This window comes from Thunnus albacares, chromosome 5 (assembly GCF_914725855.1).
Source record: "Thunnus albacares chromosome 5, fThuAlb1.1, whole genome shotgun sequence".
NCBI classification, from domain to species: Eukaryota; Metazoa; Chordata; class Actinopteri; order Scombriformes; family Scombridae; genus Thunnus; species Thunnus albacares.
In genome coordinates, this window is record NC_058110.1 from 6,808,196 (window position 1) to 6,828,436 (window position 20,241).

A 20,241-nucleotide genomic window follows, 5' to 3' on the forward strand; every position below is an offset into this window, starting at 1 on the left:
GTGTCCACTCAGTCTGTACATTGTCACTGTTTTTCTCAGTTTGTGCTATCAGTCACGGTGGTCTCTGCCACCATGTACTCTCTATTTAGGGTCAAATACAATTCTAATTTACTTTGTGATTTTGTGGTTTCATTCCAATATTTGATATAATTTTCTTTTTGTTTTGAGATGATTTGGTTGGGCCAGATCGTTTTCAGTGTGTGTGGGCAGAGTTTCAGCAGCAGCTGGCTGAAGGGACTCTGATCTTTGTTCAATACATATCCGGTCTAGCTATTAAACGTTAAAACAGCCACTGATACTTTTTAAGAATTTTCAGATATCTTAAATTTGGCTTTGACTAATACAATCATGTATCCTTGTAGATATCTTGAAATACAGTTTCTACTAGTAAGAATGTTATTGTGGATATCTTTGATTACCATTCAGGTAGGAGAGTGGTTCGATTAAATGCTCAAACCAGAACGACTTTCCATAGTGTTTGGTGACTGGCTGAGTAAAGCACGTGGCTTTCTCCCTAGCCAATAGCAGGTCGTGACCATGTACCTGACCAGCGACCACACAGCGGTGTGGTAAACTCTGACTGGTGAAGCTGTGGAGGACAGTCCGGCGTGGCACACATTACCTGCGGCTGTACTGATATCGCAACGGTGTCCTGTTTTTTGGAACGTCACCAAGGATATAGGTGCCCGTCATAAGGTAATATTGTTCGCAGACATACACATTGTGCATGTGAAACCTTTCAGGCGGGACACAAAACTGGAAAAACCTGTTAGCATGAACGTAGATAGCTATTTAGCTGTCACCAGCCGACGATGTGCTATGTACAGGTCTGTGGATGAAGTATGATTCATTTACAGTTGTACATGTTGTATAATGAAACATCCTATTTCTGGTGGTATTTCCTAAATTCACTTTCCTAAGACGTGCAATGTCTTGTTCCGTTATCCAACTTTTACAATGAAAATTGAAACAGGAAGTCGAGCGCCGAAAACGGAGAGCTCGCTTTCAAAGTTGCTCGTGTTGACTGCAGCGGTCAATTTAAGAAGAAGCTAACTAAATAAGCAAACAAATAGCCTAAATAATGAACATAATTCATAACGTCTTTTACACACTTTGGAGATGACATTTTCTTAAAGGAAGCGGAAGTAGCCCGAGGATTTTCAAAGTAAACGCACCGAGACGCACTGAGCCGCTGTAGACATTTAATGTTAAGTACCGATAAGTCCAACTTTTTTGTTTGTGGTCTTGTTGTGTGCATGACTTTATCGAGTAAACCTCTCCAACTAAACACCGTTTAAATTGTTCACCTGCCCACCAGCGTAGCTAACTGATAGCTTTAAAGGATAACCAATGCTAGCAATGCTAATTGACTTGTAGGTAAACTAGCTAAGTTAGCTGCTGTAGCTAACAAACTGCTGTTGTATACTATCGTTACTTGTTTATTATTATCAGCCGTTTTGCACATCACTTGGCTATTTGCTCATCTAAGTCTGTGGAATGTTTACATTTATGGTAGAAGTGAGTTAGCCGGACTCTCTTCAGTCATATATATAAGGATCAGAGGTGTTTGACATGCATTTTTGATTTATTAAATTCTAGTGTGGTCTGTGTGTTCACAAATGTGTATACTACCAGCAATGTGTTTGTGCATGCAGACTACAAAGTAAAGAAATGTTCTAAATAATATAATAAATGTCATGTGTCCTATTTGACAAGTGTGGGACCTCCATTGGTAGGCTGATGCATAAACTCACTATGACTGCACCAGGATAACCTGGAAACAGCCAGGGGGAAACTAGCAGCTGGTAAGTAGAGAGCAGAGTAGGTATTAAAAATAGTAGGTTGTTTTGATTCTGGCATATTCAATTTGAAATGAAACAATACATGAAAACTATTTGACACTAAATATTAGGTATCATGACTAAAGTTTGTTTTAATTGGTTAAGTGACCTTTGTTCCACTAAAATTGGTGGACTTCTGTTACAAGTAAAACTAAAGCTGTAATTCCTAGCATGTTCCTCTGCAGATGTCACATCAAAGTCAACAGGAAAGGTTAACCTCATAGTCATGGTTTCATTTCAAAGCCAGTGGCTGAAATTACAAGAGAACAAACAACAATGTGTCAATATCAATTTAGTCTTTCTCAAGCATTTTTAGCAGTCCTATTACAGTTGTCAATAGGAAAGATTAGGAAGCTAGTGTGAATAGTGAATAAACCTGGAAAAAATTAAGGCAAAATCCCCTGAAAAGGTTCCAACATATTATCTACTACAGTAGATCCACATATGTAATGCTAAATTGTGCACCAGCAAAGGTTCAATAAGGCAACTGGCTTTGAAATGAAACCATGACTATGAGGTTAATCTTTCCTGTTGACTTTGATGTGACATCTGCAGAGGAACACGCTAGAAATTGTAGCTTTAGTTTTTACTTGTAACTGAAGTCGTCCAATTATAGTGGAACAAAGATCATTTTACCAATTAAAACAAACTTTAGTTGTGATATCTAATATTTGATGTCCAATAGTTTTCATGTATTGTTTCATTTCAAATCAAATATGCCAAAACCAAAACAACCTAAATGTGTCACTGTCTAAATGATGGCCTCTACTCTGCTGTCTATTTACCAACTGCTAGTTTCCCCCTGGCTGTTTCCAGGTTATCCTGGTGCAGTCATAGTGAGTTTATGCATCAGCCTACCAATGGAGGTCCCACACTTGTCAAATAGGACATATGACATTTATTATATTATTTAGAACATTTCTTTACTTTGTAGTCTGCATGCATAAACACATTGCTGGTAGTATACACATTTGTGAACACACAGACCACACTAGAATTTAATAAATCAAAAATGCATGTCAAACACCTCTGATCCTTACATATATGACTGAAGAGGGTCCAGCTAACTCACTTCTACCATAAATGTAAACATTCCACAGACTTAGATGAGCAAATAGCCAGATGATGTGCAAAACGGCTGACAATAACAAACAAGTAACGTTAGCGTACAACAGCAGTTTGTTAGCAAGTTGTTACCAATTTGCATTGCTAGTATTGGTTATCCTCTGAAGCTAACAGTAAGCTACGCTGGTGGGCAGGTGAACAATTTAAACAGCATTTGGTTGGAAAGGTTAACTTGATAAAGTCATGCACACAACAAGACCACAAACACATAAAGTTGGACATACTGGTACTTAACATTAACTGTTTGCAGCGGCTCAGTGCATCTCTGTAACACATGCTGCTTTTACTTCGAAAATTAGCTTCCTCTTACATAGGTTCATCTCCAAAATGTGTAAAAGAAGTTATGAATTATGTTCATTATTTAGGCTATTTGTTTATTTATTTACTTAAGCTCTCCTTAAATTGACAGCTGCAGTCAACACGCTTCAAAACGAGCAACTTTTACTTTGAAAGCGAGCTCTCTGTTTCTGGTGCTCAACTTACTGTTTCAATTTTAAGTGTACAAGTGGGTAATGGAACAAGCGGACGCTCTGGCGTGCTGAATTGCGTTCCATGTCTTAGGACAATGAACATAGGAAATACCCCCCAAAATTTGATTTTTCATTATACAACGTGAACAACTGCAAATGCACGGATCACAGGGGTCATAGATTGGATGTTTTATAAACATCCATGAGTCTATGTACAGGGGTGTGCAACATGGTATGCACCTGGTTAAAACACTGGTAGAGTTAGGTAAGTTACAAGCAACACAGTCAGAAGTAATACTTGTTCAATACAATTAAAGTCTTTATGTACTGTTTAATGACATTGTATCATCTTACAGATATGTTCATGTGTGTAATTCTGTTTAATCTTTTGTATGAATCAACTTAAGTTTTGATATTTGCATATTTTAGAGCTGCCTTCTCTGCCTTTATGTAATGTGTTTTGATGAAGTCATGTGCTAAATAAGCGCTACAGGTTTCTACACAAGAAAAACAACAACAACAGTTATTATCAGTATTTCAGTAGTAGTGCCATTAGTTGTATTTTTGTCCCTTAGTTTTTCTAAAAAGTGTGAGTGAGCAGGTTAATTGTTTCTCTTCTTTTACTGACAGATTCTGTAATAAAAAACAGAAAGGTAACCTCACATGCCAAACTCATAATACAGAATTGGAGCCTGCTAGATTCCTAAATTGACTGATAGGGTGTTACTGCTAAACAACAACTATATTTATGTGTCTGATATTTTGTCATGCTATAGAAGGTTTATGTTACTTTAAGGAAATATATCTTCTTGTCTACTTTTTCATTGTGTTATGTCACAAGGTGTGTTCCCTTCCCCTGTGTTTTATTGGACACTTGTACCTCTTTCACCATGGTCTTTGACTGTTTTATTATCTCAGGTGAATCAGAATGGCCCAGGGTATACCAGATGAGGCGTTGATGAATACTGCACTAATAAAACACTTAGCAGATGTGGCAAAAGATGCAGCGCTTCTGCAGGGTGTCCTAATGAGGATCCCAGAAAAGCCTAACTCATCAGAGGTGAGATTTTATTTTTTTTTTTTACCTTTATTTAATCAGGAGTAAAAGACTAAAAAGCTCTTTTTCAAGGGTGTCCTGGCCAAGACGGTCAGCAGCACAAATAACACTGTTGCAGACATAAAACAAACATAAAGCTAACAATTTTAAAATGAAAACAAAGAACAAATTACAGAATTATAGAATATAAAAAAACATTCATCAACATTTAAATCATCTACAGCCTGCATTTTTTAGCTGACTTACACTGACCATGATTGCCTAATATTAAAGTAGTATTGCTCACCATGAAACATACTAAAGAAGTTTTCTGCATATTTCAGTACACCTTACAAGTGCTGCCTCTCTTATTGTAAAATCTGTTATGGCCTGAAGTCCTATAGGTAAAGTGAAGAATTTGTTACTTTGAAACTGCTGTGTCTCTCATTAATTTCAAATTCAAGCTCTGAAGCCATTGTTGTTCGAAATCACTTAACTATATTTTGTGTTCTAGATGAGATCCCAAAATATCCAAAGATACCAAATATGTAAAGAAAAATTTTAGTGAAATTTAGAAAAAAGAACAGAGAAGTACCAAGTAATGTGGCTCATCCTCTAAATGTCCTGTCACATCTGAGTAAAGCTGTAAGGAACATTTACAAGACAGACACTTCTGTCTGAAGGACAAAAAGCCATCACTTAAATAGATACATGAAGCCAGCAATGTTGGGGTATCCCATGAAAAAAGGATTCATGAAAACATCATTCACCTTCCGGCTAAGAGTCAGATAGCTTATATTGGCCAGTTTGTTGTTTATGCAACAAAATTACTGCTATCACTCTGAATTCACATCTGGCTGTTGAATTGTTGAATGCAGCCATGTTTAGGCATACATACAGTATTCAATAAAAGATGTTGTTTTGCTTTGTTGGAAGCACATGAATATAAACTTGTATTTGTGATTTGAGTGAGTCAGCTACAGCAGAGGGCACGATTCCATACCAGAGTGTTGTTACGCTATTGCTGTTAAAACAGACAAAGTCATGCTAGGAATTTGTTTTGCTTTAGGGCAGGATTTGGGACAGATCTTTGTTAAGCCCCTGTCTGCAATTACAGGAAAACAAATTCTTTCTTTTATTCCTCACATGCCATATCCCGTGCTGTGTTTTTTTGAAAAAAAAAAAAATGTTTTTCAGCTGGTGACCTACGCTCCATTTACACTCTTCCCCACGCCTGTGCCGAAAGCTGTGTTCCTCCAGGCTCTAGCATTGCAAACTCACTACAACACACTGGTGGACAAGATCAGCCAGGATCCAGACTTTCTGCAAGAGGCTCTTGCTAGGTAGGATATGAGCCTATGTGAAGCTCGAACCACACTCCTATCTGTAATTACATTTTGGATATCCATAATAGCACTTCTCCAAGTAAATTGTATTCTCCATTAGTCAAAATGATAATTAAAGATATCCACAATAACATTCTTACTAGTAGGAATTGTATTCAGGATATCTACAACTTTGATTGTACTAGTCAAAAATAAATTTAAGATATCTAAAAATCATTAAAAAGTAACACCTAATAGCTAGACTGAATAACTATTGCAGATATCTGTAATTCAATTCTTCCCAGTCAAAATCAACATTTTAGAGATCCACAATGACATTCTTCCTTGGAAAAATGAGGCTTTTGCCATTAATGTGTATTGGGCTTTCAATTTCAGATCCACCATTACAGTTTTGATATCTAGAATGTTTATTCTGGATATCTGCAATAAACTTCTTACTAGGAAAAAACTTCCATTTCAGATATCTACAGTCTAATTTTTACTAGTCATAATTTTAATTTCAGATATCCAAAATGAAAAACCATATATTATTATTATTATTATTATTATTATTATTATTATTATTATTATTATTATTATTATTATTATTATATTCATAATGTAATTCAAATAATAATAATCCAAAAATACATTTTGACTAGTAAAATATGATTTTTGGATATGTACAACTGCAGTTTTACTAGGAAAAACAATTGGGGACATCTGTATAAATATTGCAGATGTCCATAATTGTAATTCTTCCTTTCCAAAATGCAGTTTTAGATATCTGAAATTGCAGTTCATGTAGATCAATGTAGTGGGTGATGTACTGCGAGTTGGGCGGTGCTTGGTTTGGGCTGGTCCATTGTCAAAATAGCAGCCTGGTCAAAAACCTTAATATATTACATTTAAACAGTACACTAAAATATGTTTCTGAAAACATTTGAGTTGAGAGAGAGAGAAAGGCAATGCAGTAACAGAATCCTGAATGTTCATTTTGATTAGGAAGAATTGAATTACGGATATCTGCAATACATATCCAGTCTAGCAATTAAATGTTATGACGGTTTGCCATATGAGCCCACTATATTGATGGACTCCTGTGTAGTTTGGAAATGTGCTTGTTAGGTTATCCTGTGGAGTTTCATGTAGCAGCATTGCATGGCAAGACAAGACTTCCCACAGATCACGTTAATTTTACATTATCTGACTCGATCTTCATATAACGTTTATTAATAGAATTATCAAGTAACATTTTGATTTAAGTGGTTTTCAGGATTTTAACAGAGTGATGTTCTTTGTTTATAGCACCATTGCCGTTGATGATTTCACTGCGAGGTTGTTTAGGATCCACCAACAGATCCTGAAAGAAGGAAGGTGTCAGGTATGTTGGCACATGTGAAAACTTGCTTCTTTTGATCTACATGTGAGTATATTACTGAGCCATGTTGATACTGACATTTTCTCTCTTTTTAAAATAAAGATTATCAGTTGGTTTGGAGCCAGAGACTTTGTTATCTTTCCACAAACAAAAAAATAATAATTAATTTGCACGTAAGAACAATAATAATACAAAAATAATACTAAAGCATCACCCAAAAAATGAAGTAGAAGTAAAGTTTAAAATAACCATTTAGAGAGAATCTTACTAGGACCAAGCATTTGATTGTTTATAGTCATTATGTTGCAGATTTTCAACAATATTTCTGTACTTGATGTTCATAAAATACAGTTCTACTGTTAGTTCAAATGGAGGATATACAGAATAGATATATGTACGTTTGATAGCATGTCTTATGGTTTAAGGTGTAAAGTTATATTAATGGGGATTCTTTGCCTATTTGCTTAGTCTATTATGTTGGGTATCAATCGGTCCGACTACATGCTGGACCAGAGAGAGGACGGGTCCTCATCACTGAAGCAGATAGAGATCAACACCTTTGCTGCTAGTTTTGGAGGTCTCTCGTCACACACGCCAGATGTACACCGGTAAGTCAGTCATAAGTATATCACTTACAGACTGTTTCATTTGTACGGTTTTGTGATGAAAATGAATAAATTTAATAGTGTACCTGAAATTCATTGACATTTTCATAACTGTCATATAAAAGTGTGCCATCTCTTGGTGATCAGATTTTTTTTCACTCAAAATGGGTTACCTACCAGGGCTTAACAGAAACAGTAACCCATTTTCCCCAGGCAGTCAGAATTGATCCACTGTCATCCATTTCATGCAGTTTGGTTGTCTGCTCAGACAGCTTCTTTTCCTGTATATCAAAAAAAAAAACCCAAACCATATATTATCTATGTCACCCTCTGTGTAAAATCTTTTGCCATAACAGATGACGGTGTGTTGTTGCTTTAATTGAGATGGAGAAAGAAATGACAGGGAGTGAAAGTAAGCGTGGCTGGCAGGCAGTAATAAACCATTTGCACTGATTTAAGATTGCCATAAATATTCTTCATCTTGCTCAACAGACACATCCTCAAGGTGGCAGGCTGGCAGGAGAAGAGCCAGTGCATCCCAGACAACAGCCCTGCAGCTGGTCAGGCCAGGGCTGTTGCCAAGGCCTGGGAGCTCTATGGATCAAAGAGGTAGGAACTAAGTACATCCATTGAATCACATCTTGTGAAACTACATGTCATTGCCTAATGGATTTTCGTACTTTACTCACTCATTGTTCAATTGACTTACTTCAACTTACAAAGAGTCTGGGGTAAAAGGCCTTGCTGGTGGAGCTGTGTATTGAAACATTGCTTCTGAAATACTAGCTGATTGATACCAGTACCATAAATTAATAGTGAATGGAAACCATTAAGTTTGTCCAGTAGATCAAGATTTGTGCTACTGGTGTTGGTAATGCTCTACTCCTTTCCATCAATAGTATCAATCATTATTGATACTATTGATGGAAAAAAGCCTCCGAACAATTGCCAGTGAGACCTGACGACTATCAAAAGTAACCAAATATCCAGAATATTTTTTTAAGATAGTGGTGAGCATGTTTTACAGGAGCACTTGTTGTCATTACAGAGCAGTTGTCATGTTTTTGGTGGAAGAGAGTCAAAGGAACATCTTTGATCAGCGATTCATTGAGAATGAACTGTGGAAGAGGTAAGAAGTGATTGCTGAAGAGCTGTTTTTGAATAAGTAAGGTTTTCCCCAGTAGCCTTTAATCAACATTATATTTGATATGAAACTTAAAGGAATGCAATGTTAATGGAAAACATGTCCAAACCTAACTTTAATGCCCAGTGTCTCCCTGATGCCCCCTGGCCAACTGGAATATGCTGATGTCTGTTTTTGCGGTGGGCTCTATGTGAACTGCGTCTCGATTCATATATTTAGCTTCCATTACCTTTATAGTGGCTCCCCATACATTTATAACAGTGTAAAAGATTTGTTCTGTTTCTCAGGTTGAAACTGACATTCAAGATGTTGACCTGTATTGTGAATGGTGTGAAAAGTGGAGCTTTTTATATGCTGCACACATTGTCAATATGTTTCAGGGACATTCCCACAGTAAGAAAACGGTTCGACGATGTCTATAAAAGAGGGTCCCTTGATCAGGACAAGAGGCTGTTTGTGTAAGTCTGTTTTTGTCTGTTAGATGTAAATTAATAAATTGTATAAACTTTATACATTCATACATTAAAAACTATATGTTCATTAGTTGTACTTACTGTGCATCGATGCTACTACTTTTTTCAGTGATGGCCAAGAGGTTGCAGTGGTGTACTACAGGAATGGCTACATGCCTGAGAACTACATTTCTGAAGAGGTCTCAACTAATTTCTTTATTTCTAGTTCTAATCGTTTTATATGCTGACTCTGTGAAGTGCAGTTAAGATGGAAAATTGTGGGGTGTTTTTTCTCATTTTATTCTGACTCTAAAAGTCCAGGTAACTGTAACTTGGTGTCCAAGCCTTAAAAGCATGTCAACACAGGTTTCTAAGTTCCTCAGTACAAACCAGTTTCCTCATATTTTTAGCAGCTTTCAAAATCCACTTTGTGGCTTTGTGGTACTCCACTTCATTCTTCTGTCAGCTTGGGGGTCACATGCTGCCTTCACCCCGGTCAAAGACAGATATGCAATGCATCAAACACCCGAAATGCTGTGCAGACCCACTTTTGAGTTTAGAAAACTTTGTGTGTGTGACAATATGTGAAACTTGAAATATCTAGCTAACCAACTGTAATAAACTCACAGATGAGATTCCAAAGATGATGTACATGGTCACTGAAATGTGAACACCATTTTAATGTTTGTTTCTCTCACATATGAATGGATTGCTGATGTGTTAAACATGAAGTAGAAATTAATTGGAACTATCTTTATGATTCAATTGCATCTTATTGTATGACATCCTACCATCCTGCATTATAATGTACTTAGACAGACCTGAATCCAGTTGTATTCAATTAGTGGCTGTTGGTTAAAATAAATGGGGTGTATCAGAATCCTTGCCAGAGGGAGAGAAACACATCTGTGTTTTTTTTATTCGTAGACTTGGGATACTCGTCTTCTGATGGAGCGCTCTCTGGCTGTGAAATGTCCAGATATCAGCACTCACCTGGCTGGAACCAAGAAGGTCCAACAGGTGCTCGCCAGACCTGGAGTTCTGGAGAAGTTCTTCCCCAACCAACCCGAAGTAGTGGAACAGATCAGAGCAACGTTCGCTGGTCTCTACTCTCTAGACATGGTGAGAGAATGATGCATATAATATTGTGGAATTGTATAAGCCACATGTGACTACATCACACATATGAAAATGGAGTCACTGACGGGAATCTAGGTCTATGTGTATATTCTGTTGGACTAAACAAGGCAAGTATACACAGAGGGGAGCAGAAAAGTATTTTCAAAGCTGCAAGTATTTGTAGATGAAATAGAAGTAATTCATTCTTTGACAAAACTGTCTCAGCCATCTTGTAATGGCCACATTGACCTACAACAGGACTGCACCTTTTTGCACTGAAAATGATTTCTGTGTCACTACAAAGACATTGGGACTCCTGCCAAGAACATTATCATATTCTTATCCTAAAACTCTCTTTTTGGCTGGACCGGCTACAGACCAGCCCTATAACCGAAGTTGTTCATGAGTGACTGAGTGAGTGATGAAGTTACACCATTGGTTTGCCAACAGTGTATTGGAGTTTCCCCATTGGCCGTTACTCTATCAAAATGAATTGGCACAAGATGATGGAAGCGGAGGACAGCAGCACAATGCAGAGTGACTGTGTCCTGTTCCGAGCTCTGACGCTCTCAGCTACACTGTTAAATGCAGAGAAGTCAGCTGAACTCCTGTTTAAACAGACACGTACCAGTGTCTCTACCATATCCTCCACTACCAGCCAGTTTGATCGACATTCTGGCTGGCAGCGCTGTCAGCAGCCAGCAGGAGAGATGCTCTGCGGTGTGTCTGGATTTTATAACTGAACTAATACCAGAACGCAAGGTTTTTTCTCTGATGTTCTCACATCACAAACGATTAACAACCACACTAAAACATATATGATATGAGTGGAAAGTATTGTTCTTGTAACTGTATTTATAACCTTTCTTTTCTGACTCAAACGTTGCTTAACCATGTCATGTGATATGCTACTTCAGTACACTTTAACAACAAATATTACTGGGACCACTACAGAAAATTGCGGATGAACATTTAATATCCAGGAATTCACATTATAGACACTACAACTGACTATCCCTGTAACTAACTGGCCACAGTTTCACACATTGACCATACACGGTTAATTTCCCCTTCATCTTGTTTCTGTGATGTTTACTTGTATATGTGTTCCAAGTCGGATTCAACGAACTCTCATAACTGCCCGAACTTTTTGTGAATTGCTCATTTCAGCCTGATCAATGTCAGCTGTTCATGAGGAGATGCGCGTTGATGAGATCTGGTCATTAGCATAATCAACACCCCTAAAATGTCCATATAAGGCTACATGTTCCGCTTTGTTTGTGGGCGTGTTTGGTTCACAAAAATGTGACCAGAGTAAAAGCAAGAATTTCACACTGCAGTTTCAATTCCTGTTCCTCCGAAATGGGGACCCAAAGCAATTAGAAAATATTAAAACAGCAACATGTCATCAGAGCAGCTCTGTAGTGTGACAGAAATAAAGAGTACTTTGACATGAAATTAGATGCTAAAAACATCTTTCTAAAGAAAAGTGCTCATGATGATAGGCGGTCAAGGGATGGCAGTCACAGACATATTAGAGGAGAGAATATTCTAGCCTACAGTAGGTGATGTAATATTGTCAGTTACAACAGAAGATGATATTGGACAGACACCTGCAAAGTGAGGCAGCTATTGAAGTGACAGAAGTTTCCTAACAACTGCTGAAATGTGTAAGTTGCTGAGCCAAAATATGTCAATAAAAATAAAATCTAAACACCATCTCAGTAAAGTGGCAGCCGAGATGATGATGATGATGATGATGATAATCATATATTTCATTTTAGTTGATTTTGGTGTCATATTTTAACTCCAAATTCATTATGATTTTATGTCAAACAGCTGTTTATCCCCTTGTAAAGCAAGGCAGACTTGTAAAGTCTGTTCATGAACGCTACAACAGGTCCGGACTGCTTGTAAATTCCATTCGTACCGAAGTATGAGAAAATTGATGAATGCCATAAATTCTTGTAAATCACTCATACATGCCTCTGAAAGACTCAGTGAAATGAAAAATGCATTTTCCCACGTTTAATCCTGTGTCCATGTGTTAATTGTTAATTTGTTTCTTGTTATATGCCAAATATATGTCAAAAAATCAGTGTCAGATTATTTTTAAATCAAAATCCCTGTAAAATAGTTTCAAATGTTTGATTCATCCTGCACTTGGGTGTTTACAAAAGTTCATCCAATGAAACGTGACATTGGGTGAGTAGCTAGCCACACCGGTCAGATAAAACTGCACTTCTCCATTTGTGGGTCGAAGTGGCTAACAGACCAATATAGAGAGATGTTTGTTTAGATATCAGTGGGCAAAAACTTTTTCATTTCCAAAACAATGTGGCTGAGGTCTAATTCATTCATCTCTTCCTGGTCCTCCTCCTGATCTAACAACAGGTGAGTGCGGTATGTGTGGATCCAACAGTCCTCTGTAGCTCCGTTTCTCCCTGTATCGCAGAAAACTCCAAGCCCCACCCACTTTTTAGCAGTCCAATCAAATGCAACTTCCATTTCACTGGGACTTAAAGAACAAATCTGTTTGTACGAGCGGTTCTTGCATGAGGCTCAGTGTGGTAGTAAGAGCAGACTGCATGATGACATCACACACTGATGAGACATCAACCTAATGTCGATTGGGCCAGTTATATTGCAAAAATATTTTCACATCAACAGAAAATGTAAAAGTCAGATTGTTGCATTCTTCTAATATGTCCTGGAATGTTTTATTTACTTGTTTTATTTCTTTGTTGTTGTTGTCTTCAGGGCCCAGAGGGAGACAAAACAGTAGAAATGGCTTTGGCAGCACCAGACCAGTTTGTCCTGAAGCCTCAGCGAGAGGGAGGAGGTACAATAATAGAAAAATATTTTATAAATTTCCCCTTGCAGCAAATCCTGCAACCACTGCAACATCACCATTTCTTAAAGCAGGAGAGTTTGGAGTGTCACTACCTCCATGGCAGTAAATGAAAGTTTTCAAGGTTGTTTGAAGGGTACACATACAGTATGAAAGCTATCAGTCCCAACAAGTTATTAGTTTTTGCCGGCAGTCAGTCACAGAGCTGTCTGAGTCCAGATCAATTTTCAAATCATTCGAGACAAACCAGCGCCGTTTGTCAGATCAAGTCTCGGGTCACGTCACAAGTCCAGAGCCAATTATGTGTGTTACTTCTGATTAAAGCAGTTGTATAAATTGTGAAAACTGAATACTGGTTGTTTTTTTTCCCTTTCACTCATTTGTCTCAGTGTCTTACATGGTAAATGCTCACAGAAGCCTCTATACCATTACTCCATCTAGTATTTGTAGCTCTTGGAGTTTACTTTTGCAGGTCAAAACAAGTTAAATCATAAGGAATTGGAGTCTTAAACAAGTCCAACTCAAGCCTCAAGTCCTGGTTGTTTTATATTCGGACTCATGTCTGAGTCTTAAGGCCACAGATCCAGTCAGTCATACAAAAATATTCCAGCTAGTAACTTGTTTTATTTATTTCAGCAAGTTGAAGTTCTTGTGTGTAACATTTCTCTGCCTTACAAAATACTAAACTAGAGAAAGTTAAAGTCAGGTTCTTCAGTGTTTTTCCTAACTTCATTGTACTATTGTTTTCCTAGGTAACAACATCTATGGATCAGAGATCTGCCAGGTACTGGAGGGAGTGAAGGAGAGTACAGAGAGGACAGCCTATATTCTGATGGATAAAATCCATCCTGCCCCTGCACAGAACTACCTGCTGAGACAAGACGCTCCCCTCGAAATCACTAACTGTCTCAGTGAATTGGGTGCGTTTGGAGTGTATGTCAGGTCAGTAATCACTATTGCATTGGTATAAAATGTATTTTGTACATGGCTTTTGTGTTAGATGACACCTTTTGATAAACCTTGTTTTGCTTTCAGGACTAGTTTGTTCATTTCAGCTGAAGCTGTTGCTAAGTAATTCAGAACTGTACTGCAAGAAGATTGAGTGTAATTCCAGATTTATTAAAGGATATGTGTAGAATTATGTTTAATTAAGTCTATCTTGATTTTATACTCACTGCCAATAAACACAGAGAGGGTCTTGGTCCCTGTAATCCTTCCTCTCTGCAGGATTAACTCCTGCACATCCCTAATCTAATGCAATGTCCCAAATATCTGATCATTTAATTTATGCAGATATTTTACTAAGGTACAGCTTTTTTGCATAATTTCCTCTTTGTGTTAGTGGGGACTATGTTCATTGATGTGCTTTGATGTAAATATACTTGTTGGTGTAGACTTTGTTCCCAGAACCAGCAGGCTAGGAAGACTGTGTTTACGATTCAGAACAATCTGTGACATTATGAGACACTCCTGAATGATTTAAAGGGAAACCAACAGTGGACATATTAACTGTAAGACATTTTATCTTTAAAGTTGCACTAATCTTTTTTTTTTTATTAACAATGAATCAAATCAGTAAGTGTAATGGTAAAGGAGCCAGTCGTAGTAGCATTATGACCTGACTCTGCATTTCCCCTCAGCTCTGTGGAGCTTTGTAACATTTTTAAGTTTATTGTTTTGGTTTTGCAGCTCACAACTTAACTGTTTTGGTTCAGTCTCACAGTTCTCTTTTTTTTTAACTGCAACAGGCAGCTGTTTTCAGCAAACAAGTTCTGATTTATGCTACCAGCCCAGCACTAAAATTAGATGGTTGCCAGAATCAGAACTCCAAATATGTTGCTCTGTGTCTGTGGCATAAATGTGCAATTGTTTTTTTAACATGTTCGCGGCATCATCTTAAAAAGGTGTTAATATGTCAGTGTTGTGTGTACAGCTTGTTTTGCTTCCACCAAGAAGCCATAAAATGAATAATTACTGTTTTGAGTGAAAACTAACAACTGACCAATAATCATATTTGGGAGAAGGCATCTACAATAGTATCAGACTGGAGGGTGCACACGTTAAGCCTGCCGTATATGGGGCCAGAACAGCAACAGTTAAATTTGGCATTGAAAATAAAATCTGGCCTTGAAAACAAAAACCTGAACTGAAAAAGGAAACATTGGCATTGAAACACTGGGAAAAGTTATATTGATACTGAAACAAGTATTGGCACTGAAAAAAAGTTCCAATCTTATTATCTTATTTTATTTTGATGTTTTTTGCAGTATGATGCGTTTTTCAATGTCAGACTTCAGATTTTTTCTTCATGTCTGTTTTTTTCAACTTTCTGTCACCGTTTTGGCTTAGGCAGGAGGGGTTTGAGTGAGAGACTACATTACCCAGTATGCCTTGCAGTCCAACAAAGATACCCGAGGGTGATGGCAGAGATTTTGAGCCAGACTGTTGTAATTTTCGCTCTAGGACTGTTAATATGTCACTTTATTAAGATTTAATATTTTTTCAGGCGAGAAAGTAACCATGTAGATTCCCAATATGTGGTCAGTTTATCCAAGTAACTCCTGTTTGTAAATCTGAAGATTGACAGAAAAACACGTCATAATGGAAAAAAATATCAAAATAAAACAAGATAATAAAATTGTGAGATTGTAATTTGTTTAATGCCTGTGTTTTATTTTTCAGTGGAAGTTTTTTCAGTGCCAAGACAGTGTCAATGCAACTTTTTCCAATACAAGAGTTTCAATGCCAATGTTTCCTTTTTCAGTGCAGGTTTTATTTTCAATGCCAAAATTTAACTTCCACTGTTCAAGCCTCGTAACCATATTGCTTGTATTTAATTCTGTCCAGTTTCTATGAAATAGTTAAATAATAATTTACTGGTTCTAACTGTCATTTCTCTCCTTATAGGCAGGGTAAAGACATGGTGATGAATGAGTGTGTTGGTCATCTGCTAAGAACCAAGAGTTCAGAACAGGCAGATGGTGGTGTAGCAGCAGGAGTGGCTGTGCTGGACAATCCTCTCCTTGTCTGAAAATCAACACTCCTACCTGCTGGGCTTCAACAAAAAACCAAATGCACAGAACGACAACAGTGAAATCAAGATTTAATGTTTGAATCACACTAAGTAACGGTACTGGCCGCTACAGCATTCAAATCAATGATGAGCAAATTTGTTTTATACAAGAAAGGTGGGGTATAAGTGCTATCAGTGTAGGCCCACGAATTGCTCACAACCTCCATTCTCTGTGGTGAAACTGCTGCTATTTGAAGTGATGTAGTAGACTAATATCTTTTAAATTATTTCTAATGTAAAACAAAATTCAGAGGAGCAACTTCTCACTACCATTGGAATAACTGGTCCACCTTAAAGGACTAGTGTGTAGGACTTAGTGGCATCTAGTGCTGAGGTTGTAGATTGCAACCAACTGAATACACCTCCCCCTCACCCGCCTCTTCAAAGCATGTAGGAGAAACTACGGTGGCCGCAAAACTCGCAAAAAACGTGAAAGGCCCTCTACAGTGCCAGTGTTTAGTTTGTCCGTTCTGGGCTACTGTAGAAACATGTCAGGCTCCATGGAAGAGGATCTACTCTCCATGTAGATGTAAAGGGCTCATTCTAAAGTAACGAAAACACAGTTCTTATTTTCCGGTGATAATACACTAATTAAAACATACTTATGAATATTATATTCCATTTCTGCTAATAGATCCCCCTAAATCTTACACACAGGTCCTTTTTAAAGGTCATTCCACCTTAAGTGAGTCTAACTTCGGGGCTAACCCCTTTCACTTCAGCTGGGTGGCAAGCAACAGCATCTTTCTTGAATGTCAGCTTGGCATTTATTCACTGACAAATAGCCTAAACTGTACAAACACTGCACTGTTACATTTACAGCTATACTGCTAGCTTCATGCTCACCGTTACACACACTATCTCTCTCTCTCTCTCTCTCTCTCTCTCTCTCTACAGCACACTCACTACACATACAACACTGGAGCTACACTATTTGTATAACACATTTTAGATTTTCCCATGCTTAGGCCTGGCAGGCAGTCAACTTAGGCCCGGCAGGCTGCCAGGCTTGCAAAACACTGACGTAAACCCTGTCAGTGGTTCCAAAAGGGTTAATGAGGACCATGTTGTTTTTGACAATGTGATGACTCTGTTCATAATGGCACAAAATGGAGTGCTGTTCTCAAATACATACTTAAGAGCAAGATATACAGTAGCATTGTCAAAAAAACATTAACAAATGTAGTCAGTGATTAAAAAAACTTAATTTAACATAATAAATGTTCAGTTCAGAGACATGTTTAAAAATATATTTTCAATAAATGCTAGGGTCTCCATTTACCTCAATGAAGAGAAGACCAGTTCTCTCTTAGATGCAAGCTGTGAGGTGTTATTATTTCTAATTTGTCCATTTTTAAAAGTATATCTTGTAATATTATAATAAAAAGCCTCACTATTAACAACTTCAGGGGCACAATCACTTGTCTTTGCTGGAGCGTTTTTAATTGGGTGCACTCTGTGTGCAGTAGGTGTTGCCTTTGCATTTGCAGCATACAAAACATTAGAAACATGGCTGTCTTGTGGGACTCCTGTGTTACCACATTTTAGGTTTTCATGTCACCACAGCAGTGAGAGCACTCTGTGTCACTGGCAGGCGTTACAGATACACTGCACATACATCATTCTGCACAGTGAAGCTCAAACATCCAACTGAAGGAACAAGAAGAAAAACATATTTTTGGGTGGGGGGGGACCATAAGTTTCATTTAGATTCTCAAGATTTACTGCAGTGCTTTCACTTTTTTCATTGGATTGGTTCTGTGTGTTTAAAAAAATTAACTCTTTAAACATCTGGTATTTGCGGTTCATCTTTTGTTTTACAATTTTTATGACTTGCTGAGTATTGCTTGATTTTATGATTAAGACAGACAACTAATGTAAACAGTATTTTATACAGATACTGTGACATTTTGCTGTGATTTCTCAACCCTGGAATACATTAACAAAAACTGGCTAAAATGACGCCAAATACTTTTAGTAATTATCGCCAATAATTGTAATTTCCTCTTCATATTTATGAACATAATGAATCAAATAATGCATTTCCGGAACAGTTAATTGAATCAGTGCATAGAATATATCATTCTTTTCCCTCAACACTAGTGTGGTGAAGCCAGTGTGTCTGAAGAAGATATCATTAGGTTTAACAGTGCATTGAAAGAAACAGTAGTAAGGGATCTTACACCCCACTAGGACGTAATCTAAGGTTAACACTGTGATTGTAGAATACAGCAACAATCTGAAGATATGGTGAAGGACAATGAAGAACCATGTCACTCCCTACAGAAAAAAATAAAACTTTGCTCACCATGCTCAATCAAAAACATTAAAAATAAATTTAAAAAAATGTGTCTGTAATACTGTATTTTCTCTCTACTTGTTTAATTTAATATAGCAGATTAATTAAAACATAGACAGAAATTGTTATTTAAAGTAATAGTTTTACATTTTAGGATATGTACTTATTCATGCAGAGTTAGATGAGAGGACTGATACCACTCTCATGTCTATACACTAAATCAGATGCTACAACCAGGAGACGATTAGCTTAATTTAGCATAAAGACTGGAAAGGGGGAGAATTAGTTTTCCTGGCTGTCTAAAAGTAAAAGAATCTACCTACTAATACTCTACAGCTTTGTATAATCCATACAAGAAACACAGGGTAAAAATGAGATATTGGCTTTAGAGGTGCTAGCAGGCAGATTTATTTAACCTTTGGACAGTCAGGCTAATGTTTTCTCCATGCATCCAGTCTTTATGGCAGGCTAAGATAAGCATCCTCTGGCTCCAGCTTCACATTTAGCGTACATGTAGTTAGCATTTGCTTATTGGCAGTACACACAAAGTACAGCTGGGGTTTATGGGATTGTCATTAGTTTTGCAGGTATATGGTTGTAAAATAAAATATTGGACAAATAAAAATTGAGATGAAAAGTCAGGGGGTCACCAAAGTTAATAAAATTCATGCGATGGAGACCACAAATGTCTGAACAAAGTTTTATGGCAATCTATCCAGTAGTTGAGATATTTCAGTCTGGGCCAAAGTAATGGACTGACTGAAAGACTGGCATTGCTATCCATACAGTGAAAAACATGCATCAAAAGATGGCTGGACTGAAAAATACATGTTCATTTTGCCTCAGGGAAGTATGAGACCGTTGTGCTTGAATTGCAATCAAACATATCTATCTATCTATCTTAATAATATTATATATATAATATTAGTGTATGTATATGTATGTATGTATGTATGTATATTCTCAGAATTCTGCTTTCAGAGCTACTTATTAATTAAGTTATTACTAAAATTAATAATAATTGAATGCAGAGGCAGTCATGTAATATGATAAGCAGATATCTGAATACACCCTTATTGTTATTTTGACTTTATTACTTACCAGTATACTACTTTGTATATTTCAGTTTTAATAAATTGTATAATAGTTGTACACTTGAATGTCTACTTGCCATTATTTTTCCTAGAATTCTGCTTTCAGAGCTAGTTATTGATTATTAAGTTATTACTAAAACCAATAATAATCGAATGCAGAGGCTATTATGTAATATGATAACAAGTAGATACATTTATATAGTCTTACATTTACAACCAGCCCTTGGAAGGCTACCATAATGCTGATGTGGCCCGAGATGAAATTGATACCCCTGCTTTAGAATAAATCATTACTCATAATTAAGTCACAATTCCACTATGACATGTGTTTCTTAAATACCTTCCAGATGATACTTGATTTTCACCAGGTAGAGAATTATTACACTGGAGTTGAAAACATTTGATCAATATCAGCAGGATGTACTT

General features: G+C 37.1%; 1 protein-coding gene across 4 annotated transcripts; it reads left to right on the plus strand.

Moving 5' to 3' along the window:
* Positions 1–542: 542 nt before the first annotated feature.
* Positions 543–19,875, plus strand: gss (glutathione synthetase). Of its 4 annotated transcripts, none has more exons than XM_044352979.1 (13): positions 543–696; positions 4,355–4,496; positions 5,670–5,815; positions 7,106–7,181; positions 7,647–7,786; positions 8,276–8,392; positions 8,832–8,912; positions 9,308–9,385; positions 9,510–9,579; positions 10,307–10,501; positions 13,259–13,340; positions 14,102–14,291; positions 16,257–19,875. In XM_044352979.1, exons 2-13 carry the CDS (start codon positions 4,365–4,367, stop codon positions 16,378–16,380), a joined length of 1,431 nt encoding a protein of 476 aa, XP_044208914.1. In that variant the 5' UTR covers positions 543–696; positions 4,355–4,364; the 3' UTR covers positions 16,381–19,875. The 4 variants fall into 4 exon arrangements, with proteins under 4 accessions (XP_044208914.1, XP_044208916.1, XP_044208917.1 ...); XM_044352981.1 differs by lacking the exon at positions 16,257–19,875 and adding an exon at positions 14,744–15,616; XM_044352982.1 differs by lacking the exon at positions 16,257–19,875 and adding an exon at positions 14,385–14,490.
* The last annotated feature ends 366 nt before the right edge of the window (positions 19,876–20,241 follow it).